The sequence below is a fragment of the Oncorhynchus mykiss genome, chromosome 10 (genome assembly GCF_057628025.1).
Source record: "Oncorhynchus mykiss isolate SJ-2025 chromosome 10, ASM5762802v1, whole genome shotgun sequence".
NCBI lineage: Eukaryota > Metazoa > Chordata > Actinopteri > Salmoniformes > Salmonidae > Oncorhynchus > Oncorhynchus mykiss.
This window is the reverse complement of record NC_143031.1, coordinates 33101131-33126629: the sequence shown is the minus strand read 5'-3', so window position 1 is coordinate 33126629 and position 25499 is coordinate 33101131. Positions and strand designations below refer to the sequence as shown.

The following is a 25499-nucleotide window of genomic DNA, read 5'->3' as shown; positions in this document are numbered from 1 at the left end:
ATAAAATACCATCCCTCTTTTTAATCTGAGTCATTCGGACCAAGCTTTCAGAACTTGAATTGTAGCCTATAGGTAGGTAGTCTACACTTTGTCATCCTCTCCTTTCTCTCATAAAGTTTTTTTCCTCATAAAAGCAAACACCCGCACTAATTACCGGCGGGGGTTCCCGCTCTGTCAGACAACACACTGGAACAGTGTTAACAGTGGAAACATTCTTAATGAATGTGTCTTAAATGCGTGGGTATGTGTTTGTTTTACTGCGGGGAGAGCACTGAGCGTTACGGAATTATCTGCAGGTGGCGAAGTGAGCAGAGAGAGCTAGGTATATAAAATGTACATGGCGATGCATGGGAACATGAAGCTGTGAAGAGAAACTATAAAGCAATAGTTACCTGTCTTGCTTGTAAAAAATTATGAGGTGACCATGGTGGAATCATATGTGCGTTACATATTTTCAATATTTTGTTTATTATTATCGAATATATTTAAGAAAACTCAGCATAGTTAAATAATAAATTAAAATCAGTTTTTAATTAGATAGTGATGCTGATAAGAAAACAGCATCAAATGGCCCAATGAAGGTAATGATAGTATAGTATAATGCAATATAATAATAATAGGCTAATTAATAAATTAAAATAATGATAATAATAACAATAACAGCAACAATAATAATAATAATAAAACACATAACAATAATCATAATAATCATAATAATGATCATCATAATTATATTAACCATAATAAAAATAGCCTACATGTTATTATTCCTGATTTATATTATATATTAGCATCATTATTGTGAGCGTTAGGCTATTGTTGGCTATTGCTATTGTTGTGGGCAACCTCGAAAATAATACTGCAAAAAAATATATATATAACAAACATCAACAATAACAAAAATGTCTATCATGTGTAGAACAAGATTGGACAATGAGTGTCTTACCCCTTTCCTTGGAATTCCAAATCCAATGCGCTTTGTTATGCTAAGTGTGCCTGACATCACCAGTGAGATCAAAGCCGTGCAGGAGTACTTATGAGTTGAGGCTGCCCAACTGCCAAGAGTCAGACACATTCAGCAGCTCGAGACACACCACACCGAAGAACCTGCGAGAGAAGAGAGCCGCTGCTGCTGGGGAGTAAACGATGCTTTCCTCTTTTTGGGATTCATTCGAATTACGAAATTGTGGATTTATACGTGTTTGTGGAAGATATTGAATTCAAAAGGATATTAGGCTACACGGAATTGATACTTAATCATCATTAAAGGTGAGGAGCAATGACATACTTTTTCATCACATGACTATCATAGTCTAAAGTTATCGATAACATGCTTATTTTTGTTGTTGTTTTAAAGCTTGTTTTAACACAAGGTAGGCTATTTAAAGCTTATATTTTATCAAGTTCTACTCTTGTAGTTTGGATAGATTGTATCCAATATATTGTTGGAATAACGACCCGACAGGCCACTTCATGAAGTTGAACGTGACTCAAAGTATTTGCATTTTAACTTTAACTTCATTTTATTTGCCTCGCAAAAAAAGCTCAGACGAAAAAGCTATGACGAAGGCCTTGAGGCCGATAAGTAGAGCTTAATAAAGAACTGTGATACTAGCAAGAGCAGTGTGCGGGTTTCTCTTTCCTTCCATGTTATTCAATTGTTAACATGCACCTGCAACAAAGATAACTCAGCTGTGCAAGTGCCTTTTTGAATTTTCCTCCCGTCCCCACAGGGACTGAATAGAAGGCTTAGAAACAAGAAGACAGCTTCAAACATGCATTCATGTGGGAAATTGAAAGAGAACGATGTGGAAAAAAGTTCCACCGCTTCAGGTTGAGTGGCTGACATGGCTAATAGAGGGAATTTAATTGATATTTGTTGAAGATAATCATGGAAAAACAAATCCCAATTTAAGCTCTGCATGAATAGAGAAGTTACCCTCGCATAAACCCAATGCACTTTATGTAAACATTTAATGGGAGCTCGGGATTAATATAGCTAGGCTACTAACTAGCTACCACAACTGTAGGGGTCGGGTAGTGAAATGTTAATGTCAATGTTAAAGAAATGTTACCAATGTAGAATCGGATTTTCTTCTCTAGTCTAAATGTATGGTTGATTGCTAGCGCGTATAGGCTACCACATGCGTTTTAGTTTAAATTTCCTACGTGTCTTGTTACGCTCCTGTACAGAATATAGTCCTAACCCAATTTAGATGACAACTCGAAACGGGTCTATAAACTTGGATGGATCATCATTACACACATGGTTAATGATGCTTGTGAATATTTGGCCCTGGTGATAATATTGACATATGTCTTATTGTTTGTGGTTATAAGAATTATTAAGCAACTACTCTTCCCACTGTAAATATCACTACAACCAGTAGTGTTTTGTTTTATGCATAGATGTAAAGCTCTGAGATTCACATCGACAATAAAAGGCCCTATCTGATACAGGTAATGCCATGTAGGCCTAAAAACCGTGTCTGCTGGAGGCTATAGGTCTACTGTGCTGGTTTGTTGTAGCCTTCCACTGATCATGCTAATATCTAAAATTCCTTCTGAGATTTCTCCAAAGTTAAGTAGAAATTACAGTCAGTTTGTGGTTATATCCTATCTAGCCTAAGTTACATTTTAATTGCTCATTTGTAAAAACAAACAAAACATATATATATACAGGATATTTAGTGCAGAATTGGTCGTAGTTGGACATTATTTTTGGGAGGGTAACACTTTTGGGAAGGTAACCTTTTATCAATTGTGAGAATTTTGTGAGAATTTTTCAGAGAATTTTTGAGATTCTGTCAACTTTCGGGAGAGTTTATGTAATTTACATGATCAGCGTTTCCCAAAAGGATCATTGAAATGTATGAGCAAACTGTGTGCTGCTATAAACTTTGCTATGCTGAATATGTGTCTTGGTGTTGTTGCAGTGGAAAGAGGCTTCCATAATTAATACATTTATTGAAATAGAGTTTTAGATTTCTCTATTACTTTTACACTATATTTTTAAAAAATGTGACAATAAATAAAACCAATATAGTATAGATTATCTTTTGACATTTTGTTTTTAATATTTGCTGTGGAATGTTGCTTTAAAGTAACTGTCCAGTGTTTCCAGATTTGAATAAATATGACCTATAAATAATGACAATATGAGTAAAATAGTTTTCCCTCTGAATTTTTTGTCATTAATTATGTTAAAATGAAGTTTTTCTGTGTGGGAATGGTGTGGGCATATTCTGGTAATTCAAAATATTCCCGCAAATAGACCGCTGATAGGCCAGCTCATCCTCCTCAGGAGGATGACATAATCCTCAATGAGGAAATAGAACAATATTATGTCTGGTCGAGATACAAGTTTGAGGTGTTTTTTCTTCTTCTCCAATTTATGCTTTGGCCACATATATGAGTATAGGATGAGTCAACAACATTATTTGGATATGAGTTAACAGAATATTAACTTTTAAATGTGAGATTCTCACTGGAGGTGCATTTTAATGGTGCATTTTTCTATTCCACCAAACAGGGGATAGAGGGTGAGACGGTGCCATGACAGTTGACTTGTGATTGCATCTAGAAGAGCCTAGAAGCCAACATTCACCTGCATTACCGTCATCTCTAAGTTGGAACATTATCATCATGAAGAAAATGTCTAACACCCTCCCGCTCTGTCTGCTTACCATTCTGCTGTTGTCCCAGATCTGCTCCGGTATCAAATGGCTGTAAGGACCTTTTCTTTCCTTATTTTTGTGTCTGCATTTTTCCTTTATTGTGCACAATGTTGTACAGAAGATGGGGCTCTCCTAATCCTTCTCGTTTTTTACTTTATTGCTTCTTAAACTGTTATAGAAAATAACAGAATATAATTTAACTTTATTGTCCATCTGAAGATTAATTATTTTGCCATATTGTCTATGTGGGTAAAAAGAAAGACAGGTTGTGTGTTTTAGTTTGAGTACTGAGATTAAATGAGGTTCTCAATTTGTTGCCTGGTGAATGTTAATAAGAAGATTTTAACTGGAATTAGAGATTGAAAAATTAAAGCTCTACAGCAGGGATGGGCAACTGGCGGATTAATTTCCCCCCAAAATAAAAATAATAATAATATATATACACTACATGACCAAAAGTATGTGGACACCTGCTTGTTGAATTAATATGGAGTTGGTCTGCATAGCCAGGCACTAAAATAGAACTAAGTTCTATTTGTGACGCTTGACGCGCTGCAAGTCCCACCTCTCCCATCTCCTCATTGGTTTTTAGGAGCATATATCCATGTGGGTGATTGAAAGATGAACTGAGGTCCACACTCCAGTCCAGTCAGTGGTGGTAATGCACCTTAAAGTTTCCAACTGCCATATAAAGTCCAAAGACGAATCCTGAACGAGGATATATTAGAAACAAACTCGGTTTACCCTTTTATCTGTGGATTAATTGTCAGTAGAGTAGAGGACCTTGTGCATTTAAGGTAAAAAAACAACCCAATTTGTATGTGCCATGACAAATTATCTAGCAACAGCAAGTTAGCTAGCTAAATTGCCTTAAATGTTTAATGCTTTTCGACCTCTCCCCAAATTAATATAGTTGGTTCAGAGTTCGTTTAGATATTTCAACCTGTGTGTCCTAATCGCGTCTGGTGTGGGTGGACAAAATTAACATGCACATTGAAGCACGTGTGCGCCCGGTCTAGTCAGAATGTTATGCTGAAAAAGGAAAGGGCCTTTCCCAAACTGTTGCCACAAAGCACTCGCCGGTCCCGTTTTGTGAGCTTGTGTGGCGTACCACTTTACAGCTGAGCCATTGTTGCTCCTAGACGTTTCCACTTCATAATAACAGCACTTACAGTTGACCAGGGAAAGGTGGCATCCTATGACTTTTGCCACGTTGAAAGTCACTGAGCTCTTCAGTAAGGCCATTCTAATGCCAATGTTTGTCTGTGAATATTACATGGCTGTGTGCTCGATTTTATACACCTGTCAGCAACGGGTGTGGCTGAAATAACCGAATCCACTAATTTGAAGGGGTGTCGACATACTTTTGTATATATATACTGTACCAGTCAAAAGTTTTGGCACACCTACTCATTCCAGGGTTTTTCTTTATCAAAACTATGAAATAACACATATGGAATCATGTAATAACCAAAAAAGTGTTAAAACAATTCAAAATATATTTATATTTGAGATTCTTCAAACCCTTTGCCTTGATGACAGCTTTGCACACTCTTCTTAAGTGATTTTGGTACATATTTGTATTCTGTTCATAGATGAATGGCAATTTTAAGCCTGCACATGATTTGGAATGGTTATTTAGCATCTGTAGCATCTGAAACCTATATGAGTAAGTTGTTAATATTTCTCTAGGCTATAACCGTTGAGCAGAAAATGTGCCTCAGAGAGAGAGAGAGAGTGAGATTGGGGATTGCATGACATTGTACTAAATCCTATCGTAGAAAGGGTCTCTCCCAGCCTTGATATTGCTACAGGGCCTGGATGTGAACCAGATGGGACCATAAACACTTGTGAGCGCTGGGTTACTAGGAGCACAGGGGTGTCGCAGTTTACCATTAGGCATGGAGTGGCCGCCCCTTCCTCCTAATCCCAAACAGGCCAAGGTGCATGAGGCATTGGCTGGTTCTCACAGAACTCTCTCCCTCGCAGTGCTCCTGCAAGACATAGAAAACAAAGATCAGGAACTGACTGACTGACCAGGTTCTCTGGTGGATTTTCTATGAACTAATCTTCTATTCAGTCTAAGTGAAAACAAAGTATGTGTGCCCCCCTTTTAGATTTCCATATTCAGATGACTTATGTCAGAGTAAAGTCTCGGGTGGAATAAAATCCTTTAAACCAATGAAGAATGTAAATTATGATAGATTAATAGATGTAGCGCCGTCAGATTTGGCTTTTTGCCTATGATGAATAAATTGTTTGGCATGTTCTGGAACCTCCTCTAGTGAACTGAATCAGGAGAATAACCTGATGCCTAGCTGTGGTCTATTATGTTTTACCTGTTCGTGACTTTTTGAGAGATTTCCATTGGCATTTCCTTTGTATCTCCTAAGTCAAGTGGTTCAAATGCCAAAAATGTTCCCCATTCCAAACAGCTCTCATTGTGTTTGAATGGTTGAAAACATGTGGCTCAGTATATGGCACAAGTAAGAAAATGACCTTGTATTGGCTTCTGCATGTCTGTTTCTGTTCCAGGGCCCTATCACACACACCTGTGTCCTTACACATCAACCAGACCCACCACTGCAAGCTGCTGCCGGGCCTGGTGTCCTCACAAGCCCAGCTGTGTCGGAGCAACCTGGAGCTCATGCAGACCATCATCGCTGCAGCCCGCGAGGTCAAGAAGACCTGCCAGAAGACCTTTGCTGACATGCGCTGGAACTGTTCCTCTATTGATATCCCCAGGGACTCCTCGAGGTATCGACCGGACCTTGACAGAGGTAGGCCTACTGGTCACAATCTATTATTTATGGTGGTTAGAACTAGGCGTAAAATACAGAAATCAACTCCAGAATACGGGAGTAAACTATGTGAAGATCTATTGACTGAAATGGTGGTGTGAGATCCATTGTGCTCGGTGTGCAAACTAACGTTTTTTTCAAACGAACTAGGAGTGATCTTCTCTGACCAAATGATTAGCACAGCAGAAACCCTGTGTCCTTGGTGGGATTCAAAAATCTGACCTAAGTGTCGCTGGAGATTATTTACAAGAGAGAGTTTAAAGCTTTAATTATTATTGGTGGTCTTTTGTGCTCTGAGGGCAGAGCTCACTGTGACAAGCAAAGGATACCATTCTTATTTGTGTCCCCTTGAAAGAAAGAAAATCATCTGCTATCACCCTACCCACTCACCTCCATAATATCTGTGCTACAAAGTTCTTCTCTTTAAATTCCAAGTACTTGATGTGGTTGTCTTCATAGCTTAGATACAGATAATCTTCAAACGTATCTGTAACTTGTGACACTTTGTCTTTTGTGTGTATTTTGTATTTTTTTGTTATAATATTTAATAATATTTTATGTACACTTTATGTACACACTTTCCCTGTATTTCCCTCTTGCCAGGTCGCCCTCACAAAATAGGCTTTAACCTCAATGGATCTTAACTGGTTAAATAAAGGTTAATTCAATTGTTTTAAATAGTAGTGCCTTTTCTGTTGCACAATAGATTCCACTATGTAAGAGATAGTATTGAGTTGGACAGTGACTATTAGAAGGGATCTAGATATCTTTTTTGTGGCATCTCATCCTTCTTCACATTACCTAAATGCATCTGTTTTTCTATAGTAAAGCATGATGTGAAATATTGCCAGCGATCTCTGCGGAACATACTTCTTATGAATAGGCAGGCTCTTAGTTGCTCCCTTCAGTACAAAGCATTAGTAATGTGCCTACATTTTTTCTATTGATCCTCGTTTCATTAAATGCACACTCCTTGCAGTGTTTTGAGAGTCTTTCCGTGTTCTGGACTTGTACCTTGATGGGTTCATTTCCATTGCCAAAAGGATCTTTGCTGAGCCAGACAGAACCAATGCCAGTTCCAGTTTTACTGAGTTTGGGTGAAGATGTAAAAACCCCACAACAAAGAGCTGGCTTCTAATCAAAGGTTTAGTGAGATAGCTCCACGATGATGCGCCTCAGGAAAAGACAGGCTCCATCTGTCAACTGTTAGACCAGTCTTAAGAAGCCCCTGGCAGACTCTAGACGAATGCTCTTCTTCATACAGGGATGTCTTTGATGGCCTGAATGGTTCTTTCTTCCAGTCTCCTACCTCCATCATCCAGCATTGACATATATGCCATCTGTGTGTACACACTTCATTACCTATACACTGAGTGTACGAAACATTAGGAACACCTTCCTAATATTAAGTTGCACCCCCCCCCCCCCCCCCCCCCCCTTTTGGCCTCAGAACAGCCTCAGTCCAACAGGGGGATGGACTCTACAAGGCGTCGAAAGTGTTCCACAGGAATGCTGGCCCATGTTGACTCCAATGCTTCTCACAGTTGTGTCAAGTTGGCTGGATGTGCTTTGGGGGGTGGACCATTCTTGATACACACGGGAAACTGTTGATTTGAAAAACCCAGCAGTGGGTTCAGTTCCTGACACACTCAAACCGGTACTCTGTTAAAAGGCACTCTGAATGACACACATACACAATCTATATCTCAATTGTCTAAAGGCTTAAAAATCATTCTTTAACCTGTCTCCTCCCCTTCATCTACATTGATTGAAGTGGATTTTACAAGTGATATTACTATGGGATTATAGCTTTTACCTGGATTCACCTGGTCAGTCTGTCATGGAAAGAGCAGGTGTTCCTAATGTTTTGTCCACTCACTTTATAACATCCATATTATTCTCTCTGGCTGTATAACCATATATGCCTAGTGACTTTGTCATGTTACCCTCACTAAGGGTACAGGTTAGGGTTAAATGAAGGTTACATGAATGAAAAACAATAACAGTTAATCTACAGAAGTCAGTTCCCTCACTTACAAGGATTTGTCTTGTTGTTCTCAACAGGCACGAGGGAGTCAGCGTTCGTGTACGCCCTGTCCGCGGCAGCCATCAGCCACACCATCGCGCGGGCGTGCACATCGGGGGACCTGCGGCTGTGTTCATGTGGCCCCATCCCCGGAGAGATCCCTGAGCCAGGCTACCGCTGGGGTGGCTGTGCAGACAACCTGCACTACGGCCTGGTCATGGGCTCCAAGTTCTCTGACGCCCCCATGAAGATGAAGAAGGCAGGCTCCCACGCCAACAAGCTGATGCACCTGCACAACAGTGAAGTGGGGAGACAGGTAGTTACACATGCAGATCACGGATATACTCACTGTTTATGCTAATCAGATATAGTAGTAGTAGTATTAGTGGTAGTGGTAGCGGTAGTGGTAGTGGTAGTAGTAGTGGTATTAGTAATGGTAGTAGTAGTCTTAGTGGTAGTAGTAGTGGTAGTGGTAGTAATGGTAGTAGTGGTAGAAGTAGTGGTAGTAGTGGTAGTGGTAGTAGTGTTAGTGGTAGTGGTGGTGGTGGTGGTAGTTGGAGTAGTGATAGTGGTTTTAGTTGTAGTGGTGGTAGTGGTAGTGGTGGTAGTGGTAGTGGTAATAATAGTAGTAGTAGTAGTAGTAGTAACAGCAGTCTGGATTGAAAGAGGGATATATGAATATACGGGTGGACATATGAGTAGGGCTCTGGCGGTCATGCCATTTTGTCAACAGGTGATGGTAAAGAAAATAACTGCTGTCTCACACTAATTTACCGTTAATGATCATAAACACATTTTCCATCTCCTGGCTTCCACGCATAGCCTACAAGCCACTGATGCAGACCTTGTGAACTTCTACATTTTAAAAAGTCTAATAAATCCATGTAATAAATCCATTATTTATTTTAGACAGGTCTAAAGAAACATTATATGAAGAAAATGTAGTCTATTTCAGAAGAACAGAGTAGCATACTCTGAGTTGTCCTTATGTTAGGCCCTGATCTGGATATGCCATATGGCTATGGACTAGGTTCGAATCCCCGAGCTGACAAGGTACAAATCTGTCGTTCTGCCCCTGAACAGGGCAGTTAACCCACTGTTCACAGGCCGTCATTGAAAATAAGAATTGGTTCTTAACTGACTTGCCTAGTTAAATAAAGGTCAAATAAAATAATTTGCAGACAAATTTAGCTTAGAATTCCATGGCATTATTTTATTTTAGAGTATGAAGAATACAATTGAACATAGCTGAATAAAATAGAAAGTATATTTTCTCCAAACGATTTGAGGGAATGCACATGTGGCCATTCTGTGTTGAGTGGTTAACAAAGAAACAGGTACCACTATATGCTTAATTTAGAGTTATTTATGTAACTTTAGTTGTGATACAAATGTTGGGCTATATGTTTTGCTTTTTAATACATTCTAAGGCTGCATGATGCGACTCTAATGATGATTTGAAAAATATTGCATGAAAGGCATAAGCTCTGCTTTGTTTTTTCCGCAGGCTGTACACACTTTATCAGTCTCTTATTCACAATTTGACAAGCACTTGATAATGCCTCGAATTTCCCGGCTCTATCCATGCCTTTTGCGGACAATGGCCGTTGTGCTCTTGGGCTGAATATAATAATTATAATTCCTTTCTTCCACCTCTCACTCACAAGGCTCTCCATCATGTGGCCGTGATTTCTCACAGGCTACAAGTGAAGACAGACACATGCGGGACACAACTGCATGCGTCCTTATACAATTCCCAGGCGCATATCAAAGATATTGGAAGAACTGTCCACATGTATTTTTTGTCAGCCAACAAGATGAGTAGGCCTAATGAACAGCAAAAGCACTAGCCTATGTCAATCTACTATCCCCCATAGTACAAACCTTGACCTATTCTCTTCTATGTGATAGATAAATAAATATTCCAAATATAGTCTGAGACAGTTGTGGGATGCGATAGATCCCAAATGAATACAACCACTAGCATAAAAAAAACTGTTTTAAGCAATGAGGCTGATGCAACCGATCAGGACGTTTAGCTTAAAATGTTGATAAACTATTAGGCTATTTCTTAACATTATAAGCTCAGCAATGCTCACACTGCAGTAGGCTATAAGCGTGAATGTTCCATTAGCAGGAAAAGACCATTCTCAAAAGTGACCACAAATGTGATAATGTATGTATTTATTTTATTATAAAGGTGCATTTTTATGGTGAAAGTTATCTTCCCCAAACTTGAAACTCACCCGCTGCGTACGTATTCCATTTAGGCTCTACACCCGTTATAAAGCAGATTAATGTGCTTTATTTTAAGAAGTTATTTGGCCACTTTAGTTGTGATACAAACCTTATCAAAATATATAGGCATATGGGCTAGGCTACATGTAGTGTGACTATGATTTGAAAAAGTCGCAAAAAAATGTATGCGCTGCTTGCCTTAAGATGGGATTCATTCACACGTGATAATATATAATTCATAGGTGATAGGCTAACATTGTCACCTATCACACTATTCTTGATTTAATCTTGTCTTTACATATACTAAATAATATATGTGTGAAATGTGTTTTGATTTAGAATGGACCATTATCATGCACCTGTCTCGAAACAGGGGCTGCAGAAAAAAATACATGTCATCTTTGCACTTAAATAGAGAATGGAGGAGGCTTTTCACGTGGTTCATTTTCATGCCAGCCAGGTAGGCTATACTCCTGTTGTAAAGATAAGCAATGTGCTTAATACTAGGAAAGTAGAGAAATAAATATAGTATGCCATACCTATAGAAAGCTGATAGGATCCTCCTCTTTTTAATAGAAATGTTGCTCAACATGAGCTAATGGGCTCTAATGAAGTGTTTGATTCGATTTTCGATGACATTTGCATTGATGTCAGAGGAATTAGAGGGACAATAGAGTGCGGAGTACCAGGCAGTTAGCAAGTTTGGTAGGCTACAAATGACCATCAGCAGCATCAGAGCTTGGAAAAGCCAAATTACCCTGACTAAACGGTCAGGTGGAATTTGACTGCAGTCATGACTCCTGACCAGCGGTGTGGTGGTAATACGGTCACCCTAACAGCCCTACATATGAGCATGTACATTTATAACTCTTGTAATTTATAATGCCTTTGTAGAATATTTTACGTATTTTCTGCCATAGCATAAGCCTCAGTAGTAACAGTGTTTGACATTCACATCCTCTATTTCTCCCCCAGGCCCTGAGGGATGCGCTGGTGATGAAATGTAAGTGTCATGGTGTGTCTGGCTCTTGCTCCATACGGACCTGCTGGAGAGGCCTGCAGGATCTGAAGGATATCGCCATGGACCTGAAGACCAAGTACCTGTCAGCCACCAAGGTGGTGCACAGACCCATGGGTACGCGCAAGCAGCTGGTTCCCAAGGACATCGACATCAGGCCCGTTAGGGAGAACGAGCTGGTTTACTTGCAGAGCTCCCCAGACTTCTGTGCCAAGAACGACAAGCTCGGCTCCATTGGCACCCAGGACAGGTGAGACTGTTACAGTGTGTGTGTGTGTGTGTGTGTGTGTGTGTGTGTGTGTGTGTGTGTGTGTGTGTGTGTGTGTGTGTGTGTGTGTGTGTGCCTTATGTTCATAAAAGCAGGGTGTAGTGGGTGGCACATTGTGGAAGTATATACCGTATAAAATCAGAGGTCCTCTTTTGCAAAACTCTAGATACTCAGTTTACTGGCCTGGCTCTGTCTGGACCAATCCTGTTTGTTTTCTCAAGCGGGTAGTTTGTCCAGGATGTTGATTTAATTAGCTACCACCCACTCTGGTGGCAGACACCATTTTGTTTTAAGAATCTCTGACAAAGAAAGTGGTCCCGGAGATTAGCCTGTCTGTGGTATGTCTGAGCACGTGTCCCTGACATGACCGTTGTGACTTGGGCCCTTGTGTTGCAATCAGACAGGGGTGAGTAATGCGGTTATTCTTAGGGCCTGAGTGCATTCAGCTGATATCGATATGAGAGGTAATGGTCCCCAAAGATAGAATAAGACTCTCTATTCATCTGAAGTGTTTTATTAGGAATTAGAAACTGGTTGGTCCGAGCCCTGAATGCTGATTGGCTGACAGCCGTGATATATCAGACCATATTCCACAGGTATGACAAAACATTTATTTATACTACTCTAATTATGTTGGTAACCAGTTTATAATAGCAATAAGGCACCTCTGGGGTTTGTGGTAAGTGGCCAATATACCACGGCTAAGGCCTGTATCCAGGCACTCCGCGTTGAGTCATGCATAAGAACAGCATTGGCCATATACCACACCCCCTCAGGCTTTATTGCTTAAATATATGTTGCATGTTGTTGGTCTGACAACTGTGCGGAAAGTAACGGACGTTTTCTTTGTCTGAGGTAAGGGCCAGATATAGAGAGAGGTCTGGCCACCCCCTTCTACAAAAATGTGCTAGCCATCTTTGGCAGCCTAGTGGATTTTCTGCCTTTCACATTTTCTGCCTTTCGCATGGGTATCCATTTTAGCAGCATATTCCTGAATCTCTGCTATTTGGTTTTGGACTGCAGAAGACGTATTACAAGTGTAAAAAAGGAGTAGGGTTTTGTGGTCTGCAGCTCTTGGAGCTGGAAATGCAGACTAACATATGTGGACCATTGAAAACAGCTAATGCAAATGTATCTTTACTGTTCCTGGAGCCAGCTATAGTCCAAATGTCAAGTGTCATGTGCCTAGCCCTGAGCTACTGGGCAGCAGGCCACTTAACAGATACTGTAACCTGAAGACATATTGCGCGTCAGGTACACTCACTGTGCTCCATGTATTTGCTGCCCCCAACCTGATAAGGGTCTCACCACACGTGGTCTATAGCATGTACACTATTTAGTCCTTTATGTAGAGTCTTAAGGCACCAGCAGTCAAATCAAATCAAATCAAATGTATTTATATAGCCCTTCGTACATCAGCTGATATCTCAAAGTGCTGTACAGAAACCCAGCCTGAAACCCCAAACAGCAAGCAATGCAGGTGTAGAAGCACGGTGGCAATGAAAAACTCCCTAGAAAGGCCAAAACCTAGGAAGAAACCTAGAGTGGAACCAGGCTATGTGGGGTGGCCAGTCCTCTTCTGGCTGTGCCAGGTGGAGATTATAACAGAACATGGCCAAGATGTTCAAATGTTCATAAATGACCAGCATGGTCAAATAATAATAATCACAGGCAGAACAGTTGAAACTGGAGCAGCAGCACGGCCAGGTGGACTGGGGACAGCAAGGAGTCATCATGTCAGGTAGTCCTGAGACATGGTCCTAGGGCTCAGGTCCTCCGAGAGAGAAAAAGAAAGAGAGAAAGAGAGAATTAGAGAGAGCATACTTAAATTCACACAGGATACCGGATAGGACAAGGAGAAGTACTCCAGATATAACAAACTGACCCTAGCCCCCCGACACATAAACTACTGCAGCATAGATACTGGAGGTTGAGACAGGAGGGGTCAGGAGACACTGTGGCCCCATCCGATGACACCCCCGGACAGGGCCAAACAGGAAGGATATAACCCCACCCACTTTGCCAAAGCACAGCCCCCACACCACTAGAGGGATATCTTCAACCACCAACTTACCATCCTGAGACAAGGCCGAGTATAGCCCACAAAGATCTCCGCCACGGCAAAACCCAAGGGGGGGCGCCAACCCAGACAGGAAGATCACATCAGTGACTCAACCCACTCAAGTGACGCACCCCTCCTAGGGACGGTATGAAAGAGCCTTAGTAAGCCAGTGACTCAGCCCCTGTAATAGGGTTAGAGGCAGAGAATCCCAGTGGAAAGAGGGGAACTGGCCAGGCAGAGACAGCAAGGGTGGTTCGTTGCTCCAGAGCCTTTCCGTTCACCTTCACACTCCTGTGCCAGACTACACTCAATCATATGACCCACTGAAGAGATGAGTCTTCAGTAAAGACTTAAAGGTTGAGTTTGCGTCTCTCACATGGGTAGGCAGACCATTCCATAAAAATGAAGCTCTATAGGAGAAAGCCTCAGGGCTGTTTGCTTAGAAATTCTAGGGACAAATAGGAGGCCTGCGTCTTGTGACCGTAGCGTACATGTAGGTATGTACGGCAGGACCAAATCAGAGAGATAGGTAGTAGCAAGCCCATGTAATGCTTTGTAGGTTAGCAGTAAAACCTTGAAATCAGCCCTTGCCTTGACAGGAAGCCAGTGTAGGGAGGCTAGCACTGGAGTAATATGATCCAATTTTTTGGTTCTAGTCAGGATTCTAGCAGCCGTATTTAGCACTAACTGACGTTTATTTAGTGCTTTATCCGGGTAGCCGGAAAGTAGAGCATTGCAGTAGTCTAACCTAGAAGTGACAAAAGCATGGATACATTTTTCTGCATCATTTTTGGACAGAGAGTTTCTGATTTTTGCAATGTTACGTAGATGGAAAAAAGCTGTCCTTGAAACAGTCTTGATATGTTCTTCAAAAGAGAGATCAGGGTCCAGAGTAACGCAGAGGTCCTTCACAGTTTTATTTGAGACGACTGTACAACCATTAAGATTAATTGTCAGATTCAACAGAAGATATCTTTGTTTCTTGGGACCTAGAACAAGCATCTCTGTTTTGTCCGAGTTTAAAAGTAGAAAGTTTGCAGCCATTCACTTCCTTATGTCTGAAACCCATGCTTCTAGCGAGGGCAATTTTGGGGCTTCACCATGTTTCATTGAAATGTACAGCTGTGTGTCATCCGCATAGCAGTGAAAGTTAACATTACGTTTTCGAATGACATCCCCAAGAGGTAAAATATATAGTGAAAACAATAGTGGTCCTAAAACGGAACACCGAAATTTACAGTTGATTTGTCAGAGGACAAACCATTCACAGAGACAAACGGTTATCTTTCCGACAGATAAGATCTAAACCAGGCCAGAACTTGTCCCTGTAGACCAATATGGGTTTCCAATTTCTCCAAAAGAATGTGGTGATCGATGGTATCAAAAGCAGCACTAAGGTCTAGGAGCACAAGGCCAGATGCAGAGCCTCGGTCTCATGCCATTAAAAGGTAATTTACCACCTTCACAAGTGCAGGCTCAGTGCTATGATGGGGTCTAAAACCAGACTGAAGCATTTCATATACAACAGCCTTTTCTAAAATGTTTGAGAGGAATGGAAGATTCGATATAGGTTGATAGTTTTTTTTGACATTTTCTGGGTCAAGGTTTGGCTTTTTCAAGAGAGGCTTTATTACTGCCACTTTTAGGGAGTTTGGTACACATCCGGTGGATAGAGAGCTGTTTATTATGTTCAACATAGGAGGGCCAAGCTGGAATAGGGTCCAGTATGCAGCTTGAAGGTTTAGAGGCCATGATTATTTTCATCATTGTGTCAAGAGATATAGTACTAAAACACGTGAGTGTCTCACTTGATCCTAGATCCTGGCAGGGTTGTGCAGACTCAGGACAACTGAGCTTTGAAGGAATACGCAGATTTAAAGAGGAGTCCGTCATTTGTTTTCTAATAATCATGATCTTTTCCTCAAAGAAGTTCATGAATTTATTACTGCTGAAGTGAAAGCCATCCTCTCTTGGGGAATGCTGCTTTTTAGTTAGCTTTGTGACAGTATCAAAAAGGAATTTCGGATTGTTCTTATTTTCCTCAATTAAGTTGGAAACATAGGATGATCGAGCAGCAGTAAGGGCTCTTTGATACTTTGCGGTACTGTCTTTCCAAGCTAGTCGGAAGACTTCCAGTTTTGTGTGACGCCATTTCCGTTCCAATTTTCTGGAAGCTTGCTTCAGAGCTCGGGTATTTTCTGTATACCAGGGAGCTAGTTTCTTATGAGAAATGTTTTTAGTTTTTAGGGGTGCAACTGCATCTAGGGTATTGCGCAAGGTTAAATTGAGTTCCTCAGTTAGGTGGTTAACTGATTTTTGTCCTCTGGCGTCCTTGGGTAGACAGAGGGAGTCTGGAAGGACATCAAGGAATGTTTGTGTTGTCTGTGAATTTATAGCACAACTTTTGATATTCCTTGGTTGGGGTCTGAGCAGATAATTTGTTGCAATTGCAAACGTAATAAAATGGTGGTCCGATACTCCAGGACTATGAGGAAAAACATTAAGATCCACAACATTTATTCCATGGGACAAAACTAGGTCCAGAGTATGACTGTGACAGTGAGTAGGTCCGGAGACATGTTGGACAAAACCCACTGAGTCGATGATGGCTCCGAAAGCCTTTTGGAGTGGGTCTGTGGACTTTTCCATGTGAATATTAAAGTCACCAAAGATTAGAATATTATCTGCTATGACTACAAGGTCCGATAGGAATTCAGGAAACTCAATGAGGAACGCTGTATATGGCCCAGGAGGCCTGTAAACAGTAGCTATAAAAAGTGATTGAGTAGGCTGCATAGATTTCATGACTAGAAGCTCAAAAGACGATGCACGGGGGATATGGTCACTAGTGTAGCCAGGAGGTGAGGCCTCATTTAACACAGTAAATTCATCAGGCTTAAGCCATGTTTCAGTCAGGCCAATCACATCAAGATTATGATCAGTGATTAGTTCATTGACTATAATTGCCTTTGAAGTAAGGGATCTAACATTAAGTAGCCCCATTTTGAGATGTGAGGTATCATGATCTCTTTCAATAATGACAGGAATGGAGGAGGTCTTTATCCTAGTGAGATTGCTAAGGCAAACACCGCCATGTTTAATTTTGCCCAACCTAGGTCGAGGCACAGACACGGTCTAAATGGGGATAGCTGAGCTGACTACACTGACTGTGCTAGTGGCAGACTCCACCATGCTGGCAGGCTGGCTAACAGCCTGCTGCCTGGCCTGTACCCTATTTCATTGTGGCGCTAGAGGAGTTAGAGCCCTGTCTATGTTGGTAGATAAGATGAGAGTCCGTCACTCCTCAGCAGGTCAGGCTAGATCCTGTTTGTGGGTGAGTCCCAGAAAGAGGGCCAATTATCTACAAATTCTATCTTTTGGGAGGGGCAGAAAACAGTTTTCAACCAGCGATTGAGTTGTGAGACTCTGCTGTAGAGGTCATCACTCCCCCTAACTGGGAGGGGGCCAGAGACAATTACTCGACGCCGACACATCTTTCTTGCTGATTTACACGCTGAAGCTATGTTGCGCTTGGTGATCTCTGACTGTTTCATCCTAACATCGTTGGTGCCGACGTGGATAACAATATCTCTATACTCTCTACACTCGCCAGTTTTAGCTTTAGCCAGCACCATCTTCAGATTAGCCTTAACGTCAGTAGCCCTGCCCAGTGGTAAACAGTGTATGATCGCTGGATGATTTGTTTTAAGTCTAATACTGCGGGTAATGGAGTCGCCAATGACTAGAGTTTTCAATTTGTCAGAGCTAATGGTGGGAAGCTTCGGCGTCTCAGACCCCGTAACGGGAGGAGTAGAGACAAGAGAAGGCTCGGCCTCTGACTCCTGCAATCGTTGGTGGCAGTCTGCAAGGGGACGTGTGACACTGATGGTGTGGTGTGTGCTTCCAAGAGGGTCCCAGAGGTCTAGGGATGTTTTAACCGCCCTACCCCACACCTCCTCCTCGCCATCACATGGCCTCATCACAGCACCATACTCCTCACCCACACGATCCCTAGACACTCCACAAGAGCTAGTGGGATACCCTGACGGAGCCATTTTCAGTGGTGCACACTTCAGGATGGCCTTATCTGTGTTTTCTCTTCAAGTGAATTCTAATCTCACTACTCTTCGCCATGGATAGCTTTGACCCCATTGACAGTTGTGTAAAGTACTTAAGTATAAATACTTTAAAGTACTATTTAAGTAGTTTACTATTTATATGTTTTACTACTTTTACTTCGCTTAAGAAAATATTGTACTTTTTTCTCCATACATTGTCCTTGACACCAAAAAGTACTCGTTACATTTTGAACGCTTAGCAGGACAAATAGTAAAAATAGTCAAATACACGCACTTATCAACCGGACATCCCTGGTCATCCCTACTGCCTTTGATCTGGTGGACTCACTAAACACACATGCTTCATTTGTAAATTATGTCTGAATGTTGGAGTGTGCCCGTGGCTTTCCGTAAAGAAAAAATAAAAAATAAAATGTGCCATCTGTTTTGCTTAATATTAGGAATTTGAAATGATTTATACTTTTACCTTTGATACTTAAATATATTTTAAACCAAATACTTAGACTTTTATTCAAGTTGAATTTTACTATGTGACTTTTACTTTTACTTGAGTCATTTTCTATTAAGGTATCTCTTAAGTATGACCGTTGGGTACTTTTTCCACCACTGCCCTTTGATAATACCTGGAGTGGAGTAGCAGCAAACTTGAAGCCTACTCAGTTAGGGACAGAAATGTTGGACGCCTCTTCTGTAGAAAGCTGTCTTTTACAAGTGTCCTATAGTGATGTTGTTTGTGGGATTATAATGTGTTCTGTAATAATAGGAAATGCATAACAAATTACGTTTCAATAATATCCCCGGAGCTGAGGGATGATCAGTGTCTCAGATGCAACAAGCACTGTGGGTCTTGCGTGTGACGGCACCATCGAAGGATGTGTTTTAATTCAGAATGACATTAGTAGCTCTGACTGTGAGTGACAGCTGTGTGAGAGTGATGTGGAGTTAACAGACTGTGCTGTCCTTTTGATCCATTAACTTGCACCAGATAGGGCAGATTTTCCCTGACAAAACAAATCTGTGTAGAGCTATTGTTAATTGTTCCACCCCAAAGGCCATTATTGTAAGGATGGGAGAGCATAATATACAAGGAAATTCTCAAAGCTGCTAATGGGAACCTTGACGACCTTGAACCTAGCCGGGGAGGAGGTCACACTCAGACATTCAGAGAGGGGGCATATTATTGTGGCCATGGAGGCACAAAATCAAAGGTCTGACTGCACGGAGAGATGCTTAGAATATGATCACTATGGGGGAACATGTTGTGGGTGTGTCAGGGGAAGGGAGTATATCTGACCTCCATCACCTAGGACCTGACAATGGTTAATCAAATCTCCCCATTTCTTTGCTCAGTTTTGCAGGCCTTCTCATACAACTGCAACTGTATATGCATTCATAAATCAAGACCTTTCTTGAGTTGGGCTCAAGGATAGTGCAACTGTTGAGTCTATGGTTGTTGTGGGGGAAAGGGGTTGAGTGTGTATGAGTGTGTATGAGTGTGTATGAGTGTGTATGAGTGTGTGTGTGTGTATCCCAGTAAAAGTAAAAGATGTTAAAAGATGTTAGGGACAATATAGGATGAATCACAATAATTGTTTGCTAAAATAATAATTGCTTGCGATAATGTAATTTTGGTGATGGCGAGACTGGTGAGAGGTAAAAATCCTTTGCATAAATTACCTACATTACTCCAAATATTAATAGCTAATTATGGAAAATAAGATAAACATGATTTTTTAAATATATATACAGTATATACATTTTTTAATGGCTATATATAATACAAATCAAGGTGAGGGCGATGGAAATGCATTTGGCGGTTGATTTGCTCTATTCTGTGGGTGGCACTGTGTGTTCTTTTCGAAGGATGGGTCCCTGTGTCTTCGGGGCCATGGGATCCGGAGGGGCGGGAGTGGTCTGCCAGGCATTGGGATGACAACCCAACTCGGGATGAGGAGGGGTTTTAGTGGGTGGAATAGTGGGGACCAATTGGAGGTTTACTTAGTAGCAATGCAAATATCCTGGTACAGCTATATTGACACCCAATCATCATGTTCGTTTTTAATGGTACGTTTACAGACATATATTTTGATAAATAGAATTGAAACTTGTGTCTCATTATGGTAAGTGGTGAAATAAGTATAGCCAGTTATAATTGTAATGGTTTAGCAGATAATACGAAAAGACAATCAGTATTTACCTGGCTAAAAGAGAAGGAATATAATATATTTTGTTTTTACAGGAAACTCATTCAACAATTTTAGATGAAGTTTTGGGGAAAAAGGACTGGGGGGATACATATTTCTCCCATGGGAAAGAATCTCAAAATGGATGATGATATTAATTAACAGTCATTTTGATCTAAATGTGCAAATATTCCAAACAGATTATCAAGGTCGATGGATAATTTTAAACATGTTATTGGACAGTAAACAGATATGGCTTATTAACCTATGCGGTCCGAATAATGATGATCCAAGCTTCTTTGAAAATATATATAAGAATTTATCAACTCTACAAGCAACACTAGACTATATTATTATGGTGGGGGATTACGGTTTGAAATACCTCTATGGACCGTAAAGGAAATCACACTACAAACTATCACCCTCAGGCACTTAAGGAAATCATGAATGTCATGGATATATTGGAATTTGTGAATATATGGAGGCTTAAATACCCTGACCTAGTGAGATATACATGGCAGAGGCTTTATCAAGCTAGTCGTCTTGATTACTTTCTTATGTCATTCTCTCTGGCACCAAAAGTTTAAAAAGTGTCGATAGGGGACAGAATGCGGTCGGATCATCACATAATTAGCATATATATGTTACTCTTACAGAATGTCCACATGGGCGAGGATATTGGAAATTTAATCAAAGCCTACTGGATGATAACTTGTTTATAACTAGCACAGAAGAATTTATAACAGACTTTTCCCGACATAACATAGGTACAGCAGATCCCTTTATTGTATGGGACACTTTTAAATGTGCCTTTAGAGGCCATGCAATTCAGTACTCATCTATAAAACAAATGCAATTTAGAGATAAAGAGTCCATATTAACAAAGGAAATTGAAGGACTAACAGTACAGTCAGATAGCAATAAAAACTGTACCATAGAGGCACAGAATAAGTTAGAGGAAAAACAAAAAGAAATGGAACTTATTCAAGAAAGATCCAGTGTAATATATTATGTAATATATTATAAAATAAAGCAAACTGGATGGAATATGGGGATAAATGCACCAAATTCTTTTTCAATCTTCAATATTGAAATGCTACACCCCAAAATGTATTGAAACTTGTTACAGATGATGGAGTCACGCATGATTCACCAAACAATATTTTGAAAGAGGAAGTAAAGTACTTTAAGAATATGTTTTCGTTTCAGTCTCTTCCATCTCCACCAATCAAAGCTAATTGTATGGATTTGTTTCCTATTAATAATGTACAATGAACATCTGTACAGAAAGACTCATGTGAAGGCCAAATTACAGAGGAGGAACTTCATGATACAATTAAAGCCTTTAAGTCTGGGAAAACTCCAGGTCTGGATGGCATAGAAGTGGAAGAATACCAAACTTTTTTTATATACTCAGAGGGCCATTATTAGCATGTTTTAACCACTCCTATATAAATGGTAGATTATCGGACACGCAACAAGAAGGTCTGATTTCATTATTACTGAAACAGGATTCAAGTGGTATATACTGTATAAAGATCCAGTCCATAAAAAAAAATTGGAGGCCTCTTACACTTCAGTGTTGTGATGCAAAAATGTATAGCTAAATGATTGCCGCATGGAATTAAAAAGGTATTGTCAGATATTATTAATCCTAATCAGACGTTTTTTTTTACATGGTTGATACATTGGAGATAATATAAGACAAATACTGGGAACAATAGAGTACTATGAAATATCGGGGAAACCAGTCCTGGTTTTCATAGCTGATTTTGAAAAGACTTTTGATAAAGTACAACTGGAGTTTATATATAAAGGCCTAGAATATTTCAATTTTGTAGAATCTCTTATAAAATTGGTTAAAGTTATGTGTATAATAGTAAATAATGACTACATGTCAGAAAGTTTTAAACTGTCAAGAGGAGTAAAACAAGGTTGTCCACTATCGACATATCTATTTATTATTGCCATAGAAATGTTAGCTGTTAAAATTAGATCTAACAATAATATTAAGGGATTAGAAATCTGTGGCTTAAAAACAAAGGTGTCATGGTACGCTGATGATTTATGTTTTCTTTTATAACCACAGTTAGAATCCCTCCACAGCCTCATAGAGGATCTAGATACTTTTGCTAACCTCGCTGGATTAGAACCAAATTATGATAAGTGTACTTACTATATGATGTATTGGATCACAAAAAATGAAACTTTTACATTACCGTGTAGTTTACCAATAAAATGGTCTGACAGGGATGTGGACATACTCGGTGTACATATCTCAAAAGAAAGAAATAATCTCACTCCACTATATTTTAATAGAAAGTTAGCAAAAATAGATAAGCTCTTCCTACCATGGAAAGGAAAATACCTGTCTATTTGTGGAAAAATCTCCATGATTAACTCTTTAGTGATATCACAGTTCATCTATTTGCTTATGGTTTTGCATACACCTAGTGACCTGCTTTTTAAATTATATGAACTAAAAATATTAAATTGTATTTGGAATGGCAAGCCAGACAAAATTAAACTGGTCTATTTATATAACGAATATGAATTTGGAGGGCAGAAATGATTAAATATTAAAGCATTAGACCTCTCACTAAAGGCATCAGTCATACAAAATTAATACTTAAATATGAAATGGTTCTCAAGTAAATTAGTAAGAATGTCACACCCCATGTTCAAGAATGGCCTTTTTTCCCTTTATTCAGATTACAACTGCTCACATTTGATTATTTGAAAATGAAATCCTCTCTACAAAATATTGTTCTTTTTTAAACAAGCCTTAGAAAGTTGGTTGCAATTTCAGTTTAATCCACCTGAAAGAACAGAATAAATAATACAAAAAATATTGTGGTTAAACTCAAATATACTAATTGATAGAAAGAATGTATTTTTTTTTATAAAAAAAAGTTATACTTTTTGTAAATTATATCATTGACAGGACTGGTGGAGTTATGTCACACATGCAGCTAACACAGACATATGGAAATGTCTGCTCTACCCAAAATTACAACCAACTAATTGCAGCATTACCACAAAAATGGAAGAGGCAAGTAGAAGGGGGAAAGAGTAAGGAACTTGTCTGTCGACCCTGTATTAAAGACCATAAATGGTTAAAGAAAATTGTGATAAATAAAAATATATACCAATTTCATATAAGGACCAAGAAATTGACAGCTGTGCCATATAAATTGCAAAATAGTTTGGGAGAGATATTCGATGTACCGATTCCATGGCACATGGTTCATGAATTCACATGGTTCATAAAAACAACGCCGGATTCAAAACTTCAAATGTAAATTATTATTCAAAATTCTTGCAACCAATTAAATGTTATATACATGGGGGATACAATCTTCCCAGTTCTGCAGATTTTGCTGCGAGGAGGCAGTCATTAGATAATTTATTTTGGTACTGTCCATATGTAGCTCGTTTTTGGTCACAGGTCCAGGATTGGCTGAAGAATTGCAACATTTACCTAGAACTAACGCTGCAGATAGCAATACTGGGTGATTTGAAAAGTCATAGTCAATCAATCAATAATACAATAATTATTTTAGCAAAATTGTTTATCTTTAATTTACAGTCTGTAGAAGCTATGAGATTAGAAAGGTTCAGTACTTTTCTGAAGAATCACAGCACAGTTGAAAAATATATGGAAAATAGAAATCCAAAATGGATGGTGTTAAGAGAAAGATGGGAGGGGTTGAATGAAGCTGAAGGTTGGGACTAATAACAACAAGATAACCAATGTAAAACATACAGGGTCTGTAAAATGTGTATAGGTTCAGAAATTTTGAAATAGCACAGTTACAAATAGAAATCAAACTGGATGGACATCAGAAATAGAGGAAGGACAAAAAAATATATATATAACTATTGTAAAATAGATTGTGTCTGTAAATGTGTATGATACGTATAAACTGAAGGTAGAAGCCTAAGTGTTATTGTTTATTAGTTTACTTCAATTGTGGGAAGGGTGGTAGGGTTTGCGGGGAATAATAAAGGCATATTCTAAAAAAAAGTGTGCATATGTATGTATGTATATATGAATGTGTATGTACAGTGCCTTGCGAAAGTATTTGGCCACCTTGAACTTTGCGACCTTTTGCCACATTTCAGGCTTCAAACATAAAGATATAAAACTGTATTTTTTTGTGAAGAATCAACAACAAGTGGGACACATTCATGAAGTGGAACTACATTTATTGGATATTTCAAACTTTTTTAACAAATCAAAAACAGAAAAATTGGGCGTGCAAAATTATTCAGCCCCCTTAAGTTAATACTTTGTAGCGCCACCTTTTGCTGCAATTACAGATGTAATTAGTCATTTAGGTCAACATTGGATCATTCAGAGATCCTCACTGAACTTCTGGAGAGAGTTTGCTGCACTGAAAGTAAAGGGGCTGAATAATTTTGCACGCCCAATTTTTCAGTTTTTGATTTGTTAAAAAGGTTTGAAATATCCAATAAATGTCGTTCCACTTCATGATTGTGTCCCACTTGTTGTTGATTCTTCACAAAAAAATACAGTTTAAATCTTTGTTTGAAGCCTGAAATGTGGCAAAAGGTCGCAAAGTTCAAGGTGGCCGAATACTTTCGCAAGGCACTGTATGTACAGTTGAAGTCAGAAGTTTACATACACCTTAGCCAAAAACATGTTAACTCAGTTTTTCACAATTCCTGACATTTAATCCTCATAAAAATTACCTGTTTTAGGCCAATTAGGATCACCACTTTATTTTAAGAATGTGAAATGTCAGAATAATAATAGAGAGAATGGTTAATTTCAGCTTTTATTTCTTTCATCACATTCCCAGTGAGTCAGAAGTTTAAATGCACTCAATTAGTATTTGGTAGCATTGCCTTTAAATGGTTTAACTTTGGTCAAACGGTTTGGGTGTTCTTCCACAAGCTTCCCACAATAAGTTGGGTGAATTTTGGTCCATTCCTCCTGACAGAACTGGTGTAACTGAGTCAGGTTTGTAGGCCTCCTTGCTCGCCCACGTTTTTTTCAGTTCTGCCCGCACATTTTCTATGGGATTGAGGTCAGGGCTTTGTGATGGACACTCCAATATCTTGACTTTGTTGTATTTAAGCCATTTTGCCACAACTTTGGAGGTATGCTTGGGGTCATTGTT

The 25499-nt window shown here is 39.6% G+C and overlaps 1 protein-coding gene across 1 annotated transcript in view; it reads left to right on the top strand.

The window, feature by feature from the left end:
• Positions 1 to 1016: 1016 nt before the first annotated feature.
• LOC110533665 (protein Wnt-11) overlaps positions 1017 to 25499 on the top strand; it is a 29893-nt gene continuing 5410 nt past the window's right edge. Inside the window, exons 1-5 of the mRNA XM_021618098.3 lie at positions 1017 to 1269; positions 3533 to 3728; positions 6213 to 6457; positions 8543 to 8820; positions 11718 to 12010. Of these exons, the coding sequence (XP_021473773.1) occupies positions 3646 to 3728; positions 6213 to 6457; positions 8543 to 8820; positions 11718 to 12010 (899 nt within the window). The 5' untranslated portion in view covers positions 1017 to 1269; positions 3533 to 3645. The remainder of the gene's footprint in view (positions 1270 to 3532; positions 3729 to 6212; positions 6458 to 8542; positions 8821 to 11717; positions 12011 to 25499) is intronic.